The 16879-nt window shown below is 44.5% G+C and overlaps 1 protein-coding gene across 4 annotated transcripts in view; it reads left to right on the forward strand.

Moving 5' to 3' along the window:
• The window catches only part of CEP63 (centrosomal protein 63), a 395360-nt gene that overhangs the window by 336258 nt on the left and 42223 nt on the right, over window positions 1-16879 (forward strand). For all 4 annotated transcript variants that reach the window (XM_085634243.1, XM_085634242.1, XM_085634244.1 and 1 more), the window contains one exon: window positions 10982-11187. In XM_085634243.1, the coding sequence (XP_085490369.1) occupies window positions 10982-11187 (206 nt within the window). The remainder of the gene's footprint in view (window positions 1-10981; window positions 11188-16879) is intronic.

The raw sequence follows: 16879 nt of genomic DNA on the forward strand, positions 1-16879 counted from the left end.
TACTTCTCAGCCCCACACTCTCTGCCCCGGGAGAGTAAGACCCTGGTTAAAAAACTTTTTCTCACACATTTAAAGACATCAAGGGCAGAAAAAGAGAAGCACAAAATCACTAATCACTTGTACAACTACCTCACTGTGAAGCAAGGGATGGAACCTTATCTGAGGGTCATGTATAATGCGCAGGATCGCTACCTCATGACCCGCTTCAGATTTAACATGTTACACCATATCCTTGCAGTGCCATCTGGGTTCACCCACACAGTGGAGGAGAAGGGTACCTGCGGCTGCGATCTTAGATCTCCGCAGGATACCCTTCATTTTGTTTTACTGTGTCCTTTCTATACAATGCCAAGACGCAAGTTCCTGGTGGGAATCCTGAAAGAGCTAAAATTCAAACAGGCAAAATTGGCGCTGAGATTCTTACAGGAAGCGGAGGACGCTTACACCCTGTTTTGCACGATAAACTTTATTCGAATTGCAACAAGACTGAGGAACACCAGAGACATTGGCCCCTAAAAATGATCTGAACATTTAAATCTCTACAAATCCCCTGGCCCTCTACCTGAGTACAGAAATTTTAATATTTATATCTTTTAAACTGAATATCACTTGCTGTGTTTTTAATTTGCGCATATTTTTATTGTATTTGTGCTTTTATGGTGTCTTTTTAAGAACCGAATAAAGATTATAAATTGAAAATTGATATGAAGCAGATCTTTTTACAAAACACCACACAGGAAGCAAGGACAGTCCACGAGTACTCCCAACGTACAGCCCACACACAAACATGCAACAAACCAACTAACACGTGATAACTTAGAGGATGGACTCTGGAGATGTACTGTGAAAGGGGGAGATGTTCCATGCGGTGTTTTCATGCTCGTGTCAAATTCTTTGTAAAGAAAGAAGTGTGCCCCGGTGAAAGTTCCACACTCCCCGTCTTGAGTGTCCTATGTCTAAGGATGTTGTAGGGTGTGTCAAGGTGTAGTCATCTATGGCTAGGGTGAGCACCCTTTTGTACACTGCCTGTAACCGGCTATCGTCTCACCTCGAGAAGTGTGACAATCGTGGCACCCGCGCTTTACCTACAGCCATGTTAAGCTAACGCGCGGGTGCCGCGATTGTAGCAAAAGTAAACAAATAGAAAAACATCTATTTCTTACTTTTTCAACAATCCCAGCACCCGCGCTTTAGCTTAACATGGCTGAAGATAAAGCGCGTGTGCCGCGATAAAGTAAATAAAAGCATTACGTGCGTGTGCCGGTACCTAGGGGCCCGGTGGGGGGAGGGAGGGAAAGCGAAAGCACGCCGTCATGCACACGTAGGCACAAAAAATGTGCACGCGTGTGCACATCCCTATAGAGTAAACAAAGATGGCGTCGGGCTGTTCACATGCACGTTAATTTTTTTGTCCGTACGCGATGGCGAGAGCAGACATCTTTGTCTATCTGGATGCGCTTGCATTCAGCTTTGGCTGAATTGATAGCAAAAGGTTCTCGCATGGCGAGAGCAGCACATGCGCTGCTTTTGCCAGGCGAGACCTAAAAAGGTATGTGTAGCACTATAGGGAAGGTATTCTACAGAGGCAAAAGGGGCTACTAATCTGACAAACAGAAGCCTTTGATGTTTGCCTAGGTGCAGGCTGCTCTGAGAAAAGGGAGCAGCTTTCCTCAGTTTGGTGACACAAAGTCTATCCACATGTTTTGAATGGTCACTTCTCTTGATAAGGTTGTAATAATCTCAACAGAATTCCATCAAAATATGTCATTCAAGTTATCAGTCAATGTTTTGTTGAGGTATCTCCAACAGCGGGTGTGCAATTTTCAACCACATTGTGTGAGCAGTTGCAGGGGCCAATTCAGGTGGTCCCACCTCCTCCCTCTGTGTCAGGCTGATGGAAACTGTCGCAGCAATAACAAGCATTTGCAGTGCAACAGGTCTCGCATTTACTAAAGTTTGAGCTATTAGCATAATAAATGACAATGCCTTTTATTTATGTTTTGGTTTTTTAAATATAAATAAAACGCATTGTCATTTACAATCCCAATAGCTTAACTTTGCGTAAATGCGAGACCTATTGCATTACAAATGCTTGTTAATGTCATATGCCCGTTTTATTTAGAATTAAGCTTGAGGATAATACAAACAGCGATGGATGCAGTTCAGATGTTTCTACATTTGGGTCTAATCTCTTATTTTTTTGAGCACGTAAAGTATGTTCTCATGTGCCCTTGAGAACCGGGCTCCAAACATTTAAAACTGGATTAAAATGGGAGCATTAAGGAAGTATTCATATACAACTAGTAGAAACAGGTAGTAGTGTGCCTCTTTGCTATTTTACTAATAGGACATTGGGTGTTCGGGCTCATTCACAAAAACATGTAAGAGTACATAAACGACTACTCCTGGACTACTACTTCAAGTACTCAAATGCTTTTGTGCCTCAGCACCACTGTCTTTTCTAACTCGGTCCCTAAAAAGAGGCATGGATTGGCAGAAAGACTGAAAAATGCAGATGTGTTAAAACCACTTGGCTAATACTGGAAGATGGTGGCCACTGAATCATGCCACCAGCACATCACTTTTTCAGCATACTCTATGAGATGCAGAGTTGGTTTTCTTCAAATGTACAGTTAGTTGCATAGCATCGAAAGAGAAGCCTACGACTGGAAAACAGTAGTGTCAAGAAGGGTCAAAAGAAGGCTGAGGTAGCAGCATTCAGCAGCCTCTACTAGTTACAATGTTGACACAAATTCAACTGCTCACCGGAAGTGAATACAAGTCAGAGGGAGGTGCTGTCACTGCTGTTCTACTGTGTCAGAACATGTTCATTTCACACCATGCTGAAACGTCATTCTGTTCTAAAACTCCACGAGCCCGGCATCGCAGCAATTATGAAGCATAAGCGAGTCGCATGCTGTTGCACATCTGGTATAAAACAGAGAAAATGTACACACCGAGAAGACTTTTGTACCTTAGGTCCTTTGAAAATACACTTCACAGAAACAGCACCATGTCACTGGGAGATTTTTAAAAAATCCTCTCGGTAGGAGAAATGTAATGCATGGAAACATACATATTAACCACCTTTGGCGTTGCACGTTACATGTTTACAAATTTCTATCAAGTCACATGGGAGACCACCGAACACTGGTTTAGCTGCCTGCTTCTCGAGCTCCCGGAAGTTGCTTGGCCATGTTGACAAGTAAGGCGCGTGCGTCCTGAGCAACTCTCATTCATAACAACAGACAAGCTGAAAGACACGCCGTGCGCGTACCCATGTGCTGTTGGGCCCAATCTGAAAGACACGCCGTGCGCGTGCTCATGTGCTGTCCGGGCCCAAGCAGATGCAAACGCCGTGAGCGTACACATCGGCTGTCCGGGCGCGCACATGTTTTGTCTCCCTTCGCGCACCAGACCGACAACAATAGGCTTGTCAAGGCGAAGCAGCGCATGCGCTGCATTCGCTAGGCGAGACCTTAAAAGGACACTCCAGTCGGGCAGGTTTAGCACTTGCAGCTTGGGGATTTCTTTCTCTAGTCCGGGTGCTGAGTTCAGCAAAGGCAAAGTCAGTACTCGTTCTTGTGTCTTCTCTGTGGTGGGTACTGGAACAGACACGCTGGCGAATCATTCACAGTTTTCCTATCTCGAGTGTGTGCAGAGGCCGGTAATTCCTCATTTTACTTTTTTGTTTAAATCTGTTTATTAACATTTAGTATTTATGGTGACACAATTGCTTGCAGTACAGTGATATGAATATCGTTTTAGTTCCATTGAGCAGTTATTCACTAAGCAAAACACCAAAAGCGGTAAATTATGGGTCTTTGATTGGTGGACCATGAAGAATGTGCCATTTATGGCCTAGAGCAATTACAAAGCAACAGTGGCACTCAGACCATCTCTCCATAGATCTTCATAAGAACCCACACTTGGTATAAAAACATATTTTTTTTTTATTTATAGATCTTATCAAACTGTGATAGCTGATAATGGCCTACAACCGGCTTAAAAGTTCAGTTGCCTTAACACTGCTCCCCACGTGGTATTGCTCATTGCTTATAGTATTTATTATTGGTGCATATTGTGTTCATTAAACCAATAAATCATGCTTTAACCATTTTCCCAACACATCTATGCCGATATCTTCCACTATGACCTTAATGTTACTCACCATTTATATTGACAAACAAATATTGCTCACAAACGTTTATGGGATCCCTGCTTTAAATGTGGATATCTGAAAGACCAGTTCAAGACCAGGAGGCAAAGCTGTATGGCGCTGAGCACAAAAAGAAGTAATTCTCTTTGTGCAAGTCCCGCTTCCACTCCAAGTCAAGTGGACTAACGCAGTCCCAATGTAGATGCCATTCTCGCAACCCTTCCACTTGAGGTAAGTCCAAATCCAGATGCAAGAATAAAACAGCAATGTGGGAATCGACCCCATCCCTCTACTATGATTCCAAGGAGAAGGCACAAGGGGTCAAGGTGTAATTCCAGTCCATCGAGGTAGCCAATCACTAAGCTGATTCCATAGGTGGTCCTGATGCACCCTGAGTTACCCGGGTCATCATAGACCCCGCAGCAGATTGAGACCTTCAAAGAGGTCGTGTTGCAGATATTGAGTGTGCCTGTGTGCTCAATCTGGTGCGCGTTCGGGCCTCAAGGGTCCACAGGGGGCTTCAGGTGGGTGACTGTTGACAAGTCCTCTTCCGGCACTGTCTGGTCTGTTGGGACCTGCTACAGGGCCTAACTGACTCCGGTAGAGGCATGCACACTAACCCCAGGATCCATGCCGGTGCCCATCAACATGGAGCCAGAAAATGATCTGGTGCTGATGCCGGTGTGTGATCCCGAACCAATTTTAGCCTGAGCTCCTCTAATAACATACTTTGAAATTACAAAACCTCAACCAATTGCCATGGAGCCTGACTCTAATCTGGTGTCTTACTCGGAGGGCATCCAGGATGCCAGAGTTACAGCTACCCTGCATTGACCGAAATCCTACAGCCTTGGCCAGCAACATCTGAGTCATTGCTTCCTTTTAGTGATGCTCCTACCTGATAGTCTGATGGCTACCTTGTTGAAAGCATGTTCTTCCTCGCATATCCTCAGGCAGGTGGCCAGATGTCACAGACCTGCACCTGGTGATTTAGATTTTTTCACCAAGCATCATACAACAGAGATCCTTGTTGTGCACTCTTTGACCAGTAAAGTGAGTCCCATTTTATTCCCCACCACTCCTCGTGGTATGGAATCTATGAGGATTGACTCCTTTGGCAAGCACATGTTTGGCTGGCATTTTGGTCTTTCAGTGCAGAATGAAATATTTCTTAGCTGTTGTAAACTAACGTTTCAATTCTATTGAGGACACGGAGGTGAGGATAATTTTGTGCATTCATCACTTTATTTTGCAGCAACCATGTTAAAGCTAGAATAAACTTAATTTCTCATGAACCACAGGGAAAAAAGACAAACATCAGTCCAGCCAATCAGGAGCCAGGTTCTCTCTTCATAGTCCCATGTCGACTTTGCTGCTTTCTTTTGGGTCGAGCCTATAGCGGCAGCACCCATGCGCTACTCGCTCTGCGAGGCATGCAGTAATGGAGTATGGAGTGGAAGCTCCGCCCACTCCCCCGCCCATCTTTTTCATTGGCTTGTGTCTTTGTTCTTTCTGAATGCTGCCTTCCGATTGGTTTATAGGCTGTTAGTCCCTCCTTATTACGGCCATGTCATCATTTGTATCCTTCCATGGCTACTGGCCCCTTTACTTCGAGTGTTGCATGCAATGTGTTATTTAGATTGTGAGCGCTATTTTCGTCCCATGCCTTACTGCCCCCCCACCCCCGTTCGTGCCTTCTCTGCCTCCCGCCCGCGCTCCTGTTTGCAATGCAATATGTCTCGCGTAAATGCAAGTCCTGTTGCATTGCAAATGCTTGTTTCTTCCTGCGACAGAAGCCAAGTAGTCCCATCCATCATTCCTCTTTAGATGAGTCTGATCCTAAAGAAGTGCAAAGTTATCTCTGCAAATCCTGAACTCAGCAGATAAAATCAGTGGGAGGCAAGACTTCAACTGAAGAAACGTCATGTATTCAAGAAGTATCAATATGGCCAAGAGAAAGACATGCACCATAGTTTATGCCCCTAAGAAACCTTAAATGCCTATCATAACAGACGATTGCCATTCCTCCTCTGAAGTGTGTAAGTGTAGCAAAAGTTTGGGTGGGCTACTCCTCGCCTCCATGTCCTAAATAGAATTGAAACTTTCGGTTGCAACAGTCAGGAAGTTTTTCATACTATGTCAGGACAGGAGGCAAGGCTTATACTGGTTTAAACCTTATCCACCACCAGCGATGCAATGCTAGGGACTAACTTAAAGTAGAACCTTTTAAAGGTAGGGTGTGAAGTCCAATCTGCCACATTCAGAACATTCCCCAGGTGAGCGCCCAAAGCAAATGTCTTGGAGCCATGGCATCTCTGGCAGAATGAGCACCAAATGCCTTTTTATCAATGCCAGCCTCTTGCATGCCCATCTTACCCATCTTACGATGGTTGGGAAAGAGACTGCCTTGTGGGACTTCCTAATAGCAATCAGGAATTGGCCCTCTCAATGGGGACAAATCTCTTCAGTCATCACCTTGTAAGCTGTAATGCTACGAACCACACTGTAATCACTCAGTGGCCATGCAAAGGCCTAGTAATGAGAAAAGGGAGGGCTCCGTCCTGTTTTGTGCTTTCTTTATTAGGGAGTTTAATTTTCTGATTGAAGGGAAACAAAAGAAAAGGGTTCGAAGAACAGTCTGCAGACAAGGGAAGCAGTCTTTCTCTGGACACTTCTTTCCTTGGGCACAATTGGGCTTGGCTCCATCTCCCCTCCTATCAGTGGGCGGTTGCAGGGGCTTGGCGGTATGCTTGGTGTTTTCCTCATTGACAGCCAACAAAAAAAAGAAGAAAAAAAAATAGTATTAGGAGAGGTGCTAAGGGATTCCAATATGGACCTCCACCTATACATCCACGTGATTGTGTGCTCTAGAGGTGCTTCAGGTCATGCAGTACTCTGGCAGTGCTTTACAGCTCCCACCACTTCCCAATTGCGAAATAGCGAAAGAGTGGTACTTGCCTCTGGCCACGGCCCTCCCGGGTCGTGGCAGAAGGAGTCCAGACGTCCTTCTCTCTCTCTGGATGGTTGGACTGATAGGCGTTGCCAATGGGCTGACCCCCGCAGTCAGCCCCTGCCTCCTCACTCCTGGGCTCCTCTCTCCTGGGCTCCGCACTCCTGGGCTCCTCTCTCCTGGGCTCCACTCCTGGCGTTCCTGTCCCCGTCGTCCGCGCATCTCCCTCCAACAGCACCTCCCCTTTGCCAGCGCGTCTCCCCCGGCGTTCCTCGCTCTTCCTGCTTTGAGTGCAGCAGCACTCACGTGATCAGCGTTCCGCGCTGCCGACACGGTAACTGGCTCGCCCTCCTGATGCGCGGTGACTGCCAACTTGGGTGTCGCGTTCGCGGGACTACACACACATAACATGGAGGGATCTGCAAAAGAAGGGTAGGAACCAATACGGGAATTACATTTAGCTTGTCTTGAAATATGGAAAGTAACCCCCTCTGGAGTAAATACTCTACCGGTTATGTCCTGAGCTCTGCCATCTGATATGCGTGTACAGGATACTAGGTATAATAGTCCAGCCTCTTTTACAGACTAGAGAAAGTTCCCCCGCCGGGTGGTTGCCAATGTGAGAATGCACCGTTGAAATAGCCGACCGGAAAGTATTGATGGACCTACATGCCATACTGCCCAAGGAAGTGGTGAAATTAATTATATGGACAGCATCTGTCCCCACAGAATCCAAGTTTCTTTAGTAATACCAACCCATGCATCGATACCAAGCCAATCTGTAAAGTGTGATTCTGCTGTCTGCCCAGGCCCTGGAGAGCAAAGACGCAGCCTGTCACGAAAGTCCTGGGACTTTCCAACATTTCCTGTAATCCTCCACGCCATAAGTTGTAAAGAGCCATCCACTACCCGCCAGTGAGGATTCCCCTCTGGATCCTGGCGGAGACAGGGGAAGACTGATTGGAGAATCTCATGAAAGTTCCATCAGAACTGAATACCATACTTTAGATCTCCATGTTGGGGGTGACAACCATCAAGTCTGCTTGCTATCTCTGAACTTGGGCAGGCAGCTGCATGATTATTGCAAATGGGGGAAATGCACACCCCGCTTCCACTTGCCAGTTCTGTAGAAAAGCATCCCTTGCCACTGCATTGGGTACTGGTCTTCATCTGACTAGCTGATTGATCAAGTGAGACGCAGCGAGATCCAACATGAACGTGCCCCACCTGGTCAGAAGTGCTTGGAAGACTGACAGGCCCAGTTACCAAAGGCACACAGCCTGCAGGTACTGAGACTGCCAATCTGCTATTTGGTTGGCTTTCCCCATGAGGTCCACCGCCATCACTAAGATGTCGATCTCAAGGCAGTAGTCCCAAAAACCTTTGGCCAGATCAGAGAGGGTTTTGGATCCCTGTCCCCCGGGGCGATTGATGTATTGGATCACTACTACATTGTTTATTTTCAGACAGATACAGGATTGTATCTTTTCTTTTATCATACATTTGACTGCGAACGAGCCTGCCATCAGTTTGAGGCAGTTGATGTGTAGAGTTTTTGTGCCAGATGGCCATTTTCCTCCAGTGGAGAATTCCCCACACCGTGTGCCCCAATTCGTGCCACTGGCATCGGTTTCGATAATTAGGTGCAGTGGGATCCTAAGATCACCTGCCTGTTCCAGGCTTCCATGTGTGCGAGTCACCACCTTATCTCCTCTCGGACTTCGTCTGACAATGGAACCCTCTGTGAGTAGGTGCATCCCCGTCAAAGGTGGAAAGCTTTTAGGCACTGCAGGGCCCGGTAATGCAGGGGTCCCGGGAGATGGCTTATATTAAGGAGGATAGGAGGCCACGATCCTCGCATTTTTGTTGAGAGGGAAGTGGACTATTTTGGCTCCGCCCTCCGCAACTCATGTTTGATCTTAATTGTCTTCCTTGAAGGAAAATTCAAGGTGGCTCGACCAGAGTTCACCACGAACCCCAGGAAGACAATGGAATTTTTGTGGGACAGTACTAACTTTGCCCCGTTGATAATGAAGGCCACTGATTCCAGGAGATCTATGAGTGTCTGCAACTGCTCCAAAAGGGTCCTTGGGCATTGATCCATCAAGAGGATGGCCTCTAGATACACATGCCCCTGACCCTGAGGTGTTCCAACCGCTTCATGACCTTGGCAAAACACAAGGGGCAGAAGAGAGAGTCCGAAGGGAAGAGTTGTATATGCAAAGATCTGAAGACACCACTGGAACTGAAGAAAGTGACAATGTGGCTGGTAGATGGCGATAGTAAGATAGGCATCTTTGAGGACCAGGCGCGCCAGCCAGTCTTTAGGTGGTGAAAGGTCCTTCAAGAGGTGGATTCCTTCCATTTCCATTTCGGCCACACACTGAATTCTTTGAGAATGACAGGACGTTGCCCCCCTCTCTTCTCCACCAAAAAGAGGTTGCTAAAGTTACCACATGGTTGGGGCGGCGTTAGTGCGATAGACCCGCTGAAGAGCAGGTCTGTCACTTTAATAAACAAATTCTTGGAAACATTGGAATATGGCACTGTTCTTTATTTTATTCCATTAATAGTTTGGTAATCCAGACAGAGTCATACAGGAGTGAGTGTTACAGGTGATAAAATGTGAGAGTACAATTCACAGACTTTCTATACTTAAAGCAGTCTAAAATGGGTCCATTGGACACACTGCCAGTTGAAAGACAATACATATCATGCATTGCTTCTTCCTTAAATAAATATGTGCGTTATCACAAGCACTACAAAACATGTTCTTGTAAACACTGGAAAACACGTTTTTTATCTATTTTGAGGATTAAGCCGCTAAATAAACACTGATAAACACTAATTTCAAAAGGTTTGAAACACACAGATAAAACACCACTGAAATCCAATAAAAACCGGGCAGGCAAGGAATATTCTTAGGTGAGGAATCTGCAGTTAGAAAGAATATCCACTGTAAAGAGAGTTACCGAAGGGGAGGAACTTGTTCATCTCCACTATTCATTTTAAAGCAAACTGACTCTTTGAGGCAGCAGCCAGTACATGGATCATGGGGAGTGGCAGCTCTTTGAGCCATAAAGGGACACAAGATCCTTTTCAACTCTTATAATGTAAGCCTATGTGACTGCACTTTCCTTCCTTACTTAGCCATGCAAGCATTTAGTTATATTATAAGTTCTGTAATGTGGTTTTGGGAAAGCGTTTCTAGTATTATAACAGTCGAAAATTCTAAAAACCTTACCTACGATTGGCCTTTGAAGGGTATGCCGTAACATGTGGACACGTTGGCCTCTTCAACCTTTCTACTGATATATGGACAGATATTTATTATGAAGTTTTCCTGGGTCCCCACAAGCAGGGGACATTATTTAAGATTTGAATGAAGTTTCCTACTTTACAGAAGCAGGAATGTAAATGAGTAACCATTTCTTGTAGGAGTAACAATTTCAATGTTTTTCCATCACATCTGCTGTACAATAAATCCTTAGAGCTCTGTACCTATTTTAGAAAGAAAGGGTGGAAATCTTAACAAAAGACTGAGATGTGACTCTTTCTCAGCTGCAGATGGAAAACATTTAGTAAATTGGCAAGGATACTGAATTCGCTTCACACATCTATAGGTAATTCTGCATGGAGAGTAGGTTTCAGTTAGTATGGAAAGTTACTTCTACTCCTAAATTGCACAAGAAAATGGGTGCAATTAGGGTAATGTAAATGTAGGATGTACAGCACTTTTTTTTCTACAGTCACCTTCTACTTAAGTACTACGAAATGTAAGGAAAGCAAAATGTGGTCACTAAAAAGAAGCAATTAGAAAATAAGTCATTTTTAGCTGTAATTTGAAGAGGATCTATTTTTTTCTCATTTAGGTGGAGGATGCACCTTTGACTGCCCTGCGGGAAAGATGCATCAATGCCTTGAATAACCTGGTAACAGAGAACCAGCTGCTGCAGAAGGAGCTGGAAGTAACCCAAGAAAAATTGAAACTTTCGGCCCAGTCATGCCAGGAGAAATATGAGAGCGTGGTGCTCCAAACACAGAAGAAGCTATGTGAAATGGAGTCTGAGGACCGCAGGTGGGGCATGAGAAAGTATTGAATGGTTGTCCGTGCTATGTATCAAGCTCTGCTGATAGCTCGCATGGTGTTAAGGTGGGGAGGGTATGTGTTCAAGATGTCGTCACAGTGTGATTCACTGAAAGGATGCAGTAACATACAGCCCAGTTCAAGTCCTTGGAGTCCAGATGACACTCTTTAGGATATGTACATTGGTTGGGGCACTTGGAAACTGGACAGAGTTGGTTGACTGAAGCAGTTGTCTCTTATCCGCTTAATAGCAATTATTTGACTAATTTGTACTGTGCTCATCTTGTACATATTTATATATTTCATTTATTATATATTTCTGTTTGCATACTTTGTACAATTTAAAACCCTTTTAAAGTGTTACAATATTTGAACAACCAAAAGAGGAACATTGACAGCAGAAAGTAGGAATAACCTATCTACCGCTTTAACAGTGCTAAGGTTTGAGACATAAGTCTCGGGTGTATGCATTAAATCAGAACGTATACTGTAGCTAATTAAAAGCTTTGACTGAGGGATACAATTCTAAAGGCTATCTGGGATGAACAGGTCCCCAAGAGAGTTGCTTCCATATTTTATATTGCTTGTAGTCTATAGAACAAGCTGGCCTAAATCATCTTGAGCCCAGAAGGGCCTGATGTACATCCACAACGTCACTTAGTGTTGGAGCACAGACTGACCTCTGGTTTTTACTTGCATTTTCTTCGCTATGGAAGAATCCAGGTGGATTTGCATTGTTTTTATCTTTGAGAAGGGCATAATGTCAGTTATAAAATCAAACAAATTTACAAGTTATCCCTGCTTGCGAATGTCTGCTGCACCACACAGTGAAGAACCTGTTATTAAGCTGCAGCCAATTCACCCTCATCCAAGTTTGAATCTTACATAAATTGATTAAAGTTAAGTCAGTCAGATATTACCACCCTTCACATTGAATAGGACTCTTGTATTATCTGCATGGCAATGCAGGCTGGCATGCAAAAGGCTGTGCATATGCATTAAACGTTGACTAATGCATACCATGTTTCAGAGTATTTTTATATTTACTTTGTTTAAGAAATATACAACTCTAAGCAATTAGCAAGTAAAATGCAGAGTGAACCCTCTATCCTACGCATTCAGCACTAATCTCAAGTGGTGGACTGTCAATATGCATAACTGTTCCGGATGGCTCACATTTGATATTTCTAAACTAAATAAATGAGAAATGTTAATCTTGCTTGCCGCAGACCTTTGACTAATTTATTAGATCGATTTTGCACTACCGCTGTTATATGTACACTAACGCTGTACTCCATTATTTGATATATTACATTTTGTCCTGTTGGTGTCTACAGAGTTATGTCATAGGAGGAGTGTAGTAACTAAACCAGTAACACACTCCATCTGACCAAGAGCCTAAGTCCTTTGACCATGCCTAATAGGGCAGATCAGCCCTCGATTTCCATTCAATAGCAGTTCATATGGTGAAAATTGGAGGCAGGACTTGAAACATACATGATCCTATAATATTCACGCTGGGGAACATCAACATTAGATAGGTCAGTGGATCTCCCGGATCCTAATCCCTATGTGAGACTAATACTTGTATATGATCGCATCCAGCAATAGCTGGAATATTCTGCAACGCCAAACCATGTGAGAATATGTGACACATTTAAGCTCCCATCTAGGACAACACTCTTGGTTCTGCATCTTAGGATCTTCACTGATTGTTATAAAAATATAATATTCCTCTCTGCTTTCAGGGACCCCAGACCACATCTTTTTTAAAGTAAAAATCATCGCTCATGTCTTGATTTGGACGTATAAGCTTCCCTTTTTCAAAGATCAATAATAATAATGGGGTGTCCCAGTATCATGCAAAACCTGGGTAATATCTACAGTTTACAGAAAGAGGTTCTGACATGAGAGTGAAAATTACTTTTTAAATAAATTTGTCCTCAATAATTTAGAACTATCAATAAATGATACACAAAAACACACTTCTGACCACAAACATTACTACAAATAACAAATGACAAAAACTCAATTTGACTTGAAAAATTGTGACCGATATATTAGAAAATCATATATCGTATGTGATACTAAACATATCAATAATAAAAGATAGTCCTTATGAAGACCCCATGGTGATGTTGTCCATCCACACTCGTATATGTTGGGGGTCGAAACGTCGACGCTAATAGAATAAGCGTTCCTTGCTCAAATAGACAAGTCCATGTTTTGAATGAAAATCACATGTCTATTTAGGGCCTATTTAGTTTTTTGGACGCCAAAACAAGTTTCTGTTTATATGTTGTTTATGTTCGATATTTTTATTTCCTATTATTTGGTATCTGTGTAATTTATAAGTCACTTTTTTAAGTCACAAATCGGTACTTTTGTATTTCTTGTCTTTTTTGTTTCAATTTGTACAATGTCTAATAGTGCTGTCTTTTATTATTGATCTGTTTAGTATTACATACAATATATGATTTTCTAATATATCGGTCACAATTTTTCGAGTCAAATTGAGATTTTGTCTTTTCTAATTTGTAGTAATGTTTATGGTCAGTAGTTTGTTTTTGTGTATCATTAATTGATAGTCCTACATTTTTTAGGACAAATTTATTTAAAAAGTAATATTCACTCTCATGGCAGAACCTCTTTCTGTATTCCATTTTCCAAAGAGCATGTCTTGTCTCAATAGAAACAGACTAGCGTTTTCCAGACTTTTTCTCTCTGATAAAAACCATTGTTAAACAATGCATAATTGCAGCATCTAGGAAAAACTGTGCAGAAGTGTTAGATTTGCCCTTGAAAATGGAGCCTATCAAGTTAAAAGTGAACAAGGTTGAAAACCATGCAATGTAGGTTCCATTTCTCAGCATTCAAAGTACTGACAGTTTGCCAAGTCTGACACAGGGGTCAGTGATGCTTTCTGGGGATTTCCCCTCATAACCGCGAGGTGTCACAATGCTCACGCAAATCAGCTGATAAAAAGTTAACAAACAGTGCGTGTTTTTTTAATTCTCTGTCTCTTTAACCCCTTCCATGCTGCGCAGATTCCGCCGCTGTGCTGACGGAATCTTGCGCGGGCGTGGTCATGACGGAACGGTTCCGTCATGAGCACAGCTCAACCGTGGCTCATGACGGAACCGTTCCGTCATGAGCACCGAAGGGGTTAACAGTAAATATAATTGTTTAACCAGCATGCCGCCCCCACCCTCCTTTTACGCGACGTGCAGTCCATCATGGGGAGTGTTGTGGCGTTGGTGTATGTGGCCCAGCCCCCAATGGAGCCCCTTTGCTCTCCTGTCACCGACGCTGCAGTTGGTGCGCTCTCATCAGGCGCCCAACACCCATTGGGCTCACCGGGCTTCAGCCCCCCCCGTCATGTGTGTCAGCCCGGCTGAGACAGCCTCGCGGGCTGGCGTCTGTCTAATTGCAGCCGGACCCGAGTACTTCACAGGTCTTTAAAAGACCATTTACTCGTTAATGAGGCTTTTGTTGCATTTTCGCCCCTTCTTACAGGCACTCTGCCTATGGCTGGAAGACTTAGCCCCCCCAAATCTTTTTCATCCCCCCCCCAAAAAAAAATTGGCTCTAGTTGCCCGCCTGGCTCTCATAGACACCCTTAGGCAGCATAGACTTGCAGCATGGAGACTGGCTTCCAAGAAGTACAGACACTCTTTGATACATGGTTGTTACCCTCCAAAAAGTACCTCCATAACATAAATGGGCAGCGCAGTGCTATCGTGGTTGGCTCGGTAGTACACTGCTGGGAGAGAGCCGTAAGTGCCAACCAGAGGCGCTACTAGAGCCAAATTTCGGGGGGGGGGGGGGGGGGGGGGGGGTCTAAGAAAAGCTTTGGGGGGGGGGGGGGCTGAATCTTTAAGCAATACACAGAGTGGAGCTGCAAGGGATCTTAGAAGTGGTGAAACAACAGCAAGGCCTCATTAACATGCAAATGGTCTTTTAAAGACCTGTGATGTGCTCGAGTCCGAAGGGTGTTGCGCGCCTGGTGCCAACAGCTCTGCCTGTGCGGTGCCCGGGTGCACCCAGCCTGCCATACTGGCTTATGGAAGCGCCCAGCCCTGCCTGCCAAGTACCACGCATCTGGCTTTAGACTAATGCATTTAAGTGTGGTGGTCCACGTCACCGGGCTGAAATGCGAAGTCACGCATATTAGCACCTCCTCAGCTGTGCCTGTCAAGCACTGCGGCCTGGAGAGCGATGGCTGCTTAATTAATTATAATAACCTGCTGTAGAGTCGAGTATGGCAGGCAGAGTTTGCGCTGCCGCTGGCCAGACTTTGGGGCTGGCTGAGCTCGCAGCAAAAAATGAGGAGTACATGTGCCTAGCCCCAAGGGGCATAATCATTCAGTTGCGGCGGGATTAGGGTAAGGCAAATAAATCTGCACGCACACACGATGCCACACTCACAACGCGTGCAGCTCCTCCACTCTCTGCAAATAAACAAGTGTGCAGCCCCAGTCCTAAAGTCAAGTGAGGGGCATAATCATTCAGTTGCCGGTGGGATTACGGATATAAAGGCAGTTACTAAAGTTCCAAATGTGCACACAACACCACACTCAACGCATGCAGCTCCGGCTACACAATTACTAGTACCCTCAGCTGCAGCTATCAGACAGCACAGTGGACATCTCTCCGATGCAGGGCGTGCACGATCTTTGCATGGAGCCTGCTATTAATTTAGAAGATGATGAAAGGAGCGGGGCGGATCCGGCGCAGTGACTTTTGTAGAAAGTCGAAACCTTTATGTTCATTCAAAGTGTGTACCACCTCTGTGTCAGCACCAGCCACGTCACGTGTTTGCAGAGAGAATGCGGCTTTTCACTTACACGACATAACGTGCACTAGACAAAATGAACACACTGTTCGTGTTATTTTTTAGAACAGCTACATAATGTGCCCCAGCCTCCCTCTCCTGAGGCTTGCCCTGTGCCGGCTGCGGTTTCGGCTTGAGCGAGTCCGAGTCCGATGACTTGTTGACACTTATCGACCATTCATTTATCTCATGATTCGGCCGGCTCGACCCGTGCTGCCGGAGCCTCCACTGCGCCGTCTAATTGTTGCACTAACCATTTGTCAAAGGAGAATTTCATTGATTTGCACTTTGAAATGTCTTCGCTGTTTATTGTATTATGAGAAGCGTGGCCTTCACAGCGTGACACACGTGAAAATACACCTGACAAGAAACGAGACCCACAGAACCGTTGTTCTAATTCTTATGTTATATCCTGATTCCGGATATGGGCGCAAGGTGTTGTGGGCATGTATTATATACCACGAATCAAAGGGAATGGATCACTTGTAACTGGAAGTAGGGGTCCTTTAAATCGTTATCTGAACCATTAATACCTAAATAGGTATTATGAGAACCCTCAATCACGTATTTTAGGTGGTATTGGCGGTTTATCTTGGTTCTCCGCCTTATGAATACGTGTCAGCATTATCATTGGGTCTCTTGTGTATAATGCTTCCTCCACCTGGAGGGAACCACTAATTCTCAGTAGTGATCAGAAATATTGGTGCAAAAAAGGTGCAAAACAAAGTGATAAGTTGACGTTAAAAATGTCTTACCGACACTGCCCTCAAAAAACAAAATTTATTCTGTCAGGTGTGTTGGTAGACTTTTAAAAGTTAAAAATAGTGGTGCAGTAGGTCAGATTATGTA

Source organism: Triturus cristatus, chromosome 11 (genome assembly GCF_964204655.1).
Source record: "Triturus cristatus chromosome 11, aTriCri1.1, whole genome shotgun sequence".
Classification (NCBI taxonomy): domain Eukaryota; kingdom Metazoa; phylum Chordata; class Amphibia; order Caudata; family Salamandridae; genus Triturus; species Triturus cristatus.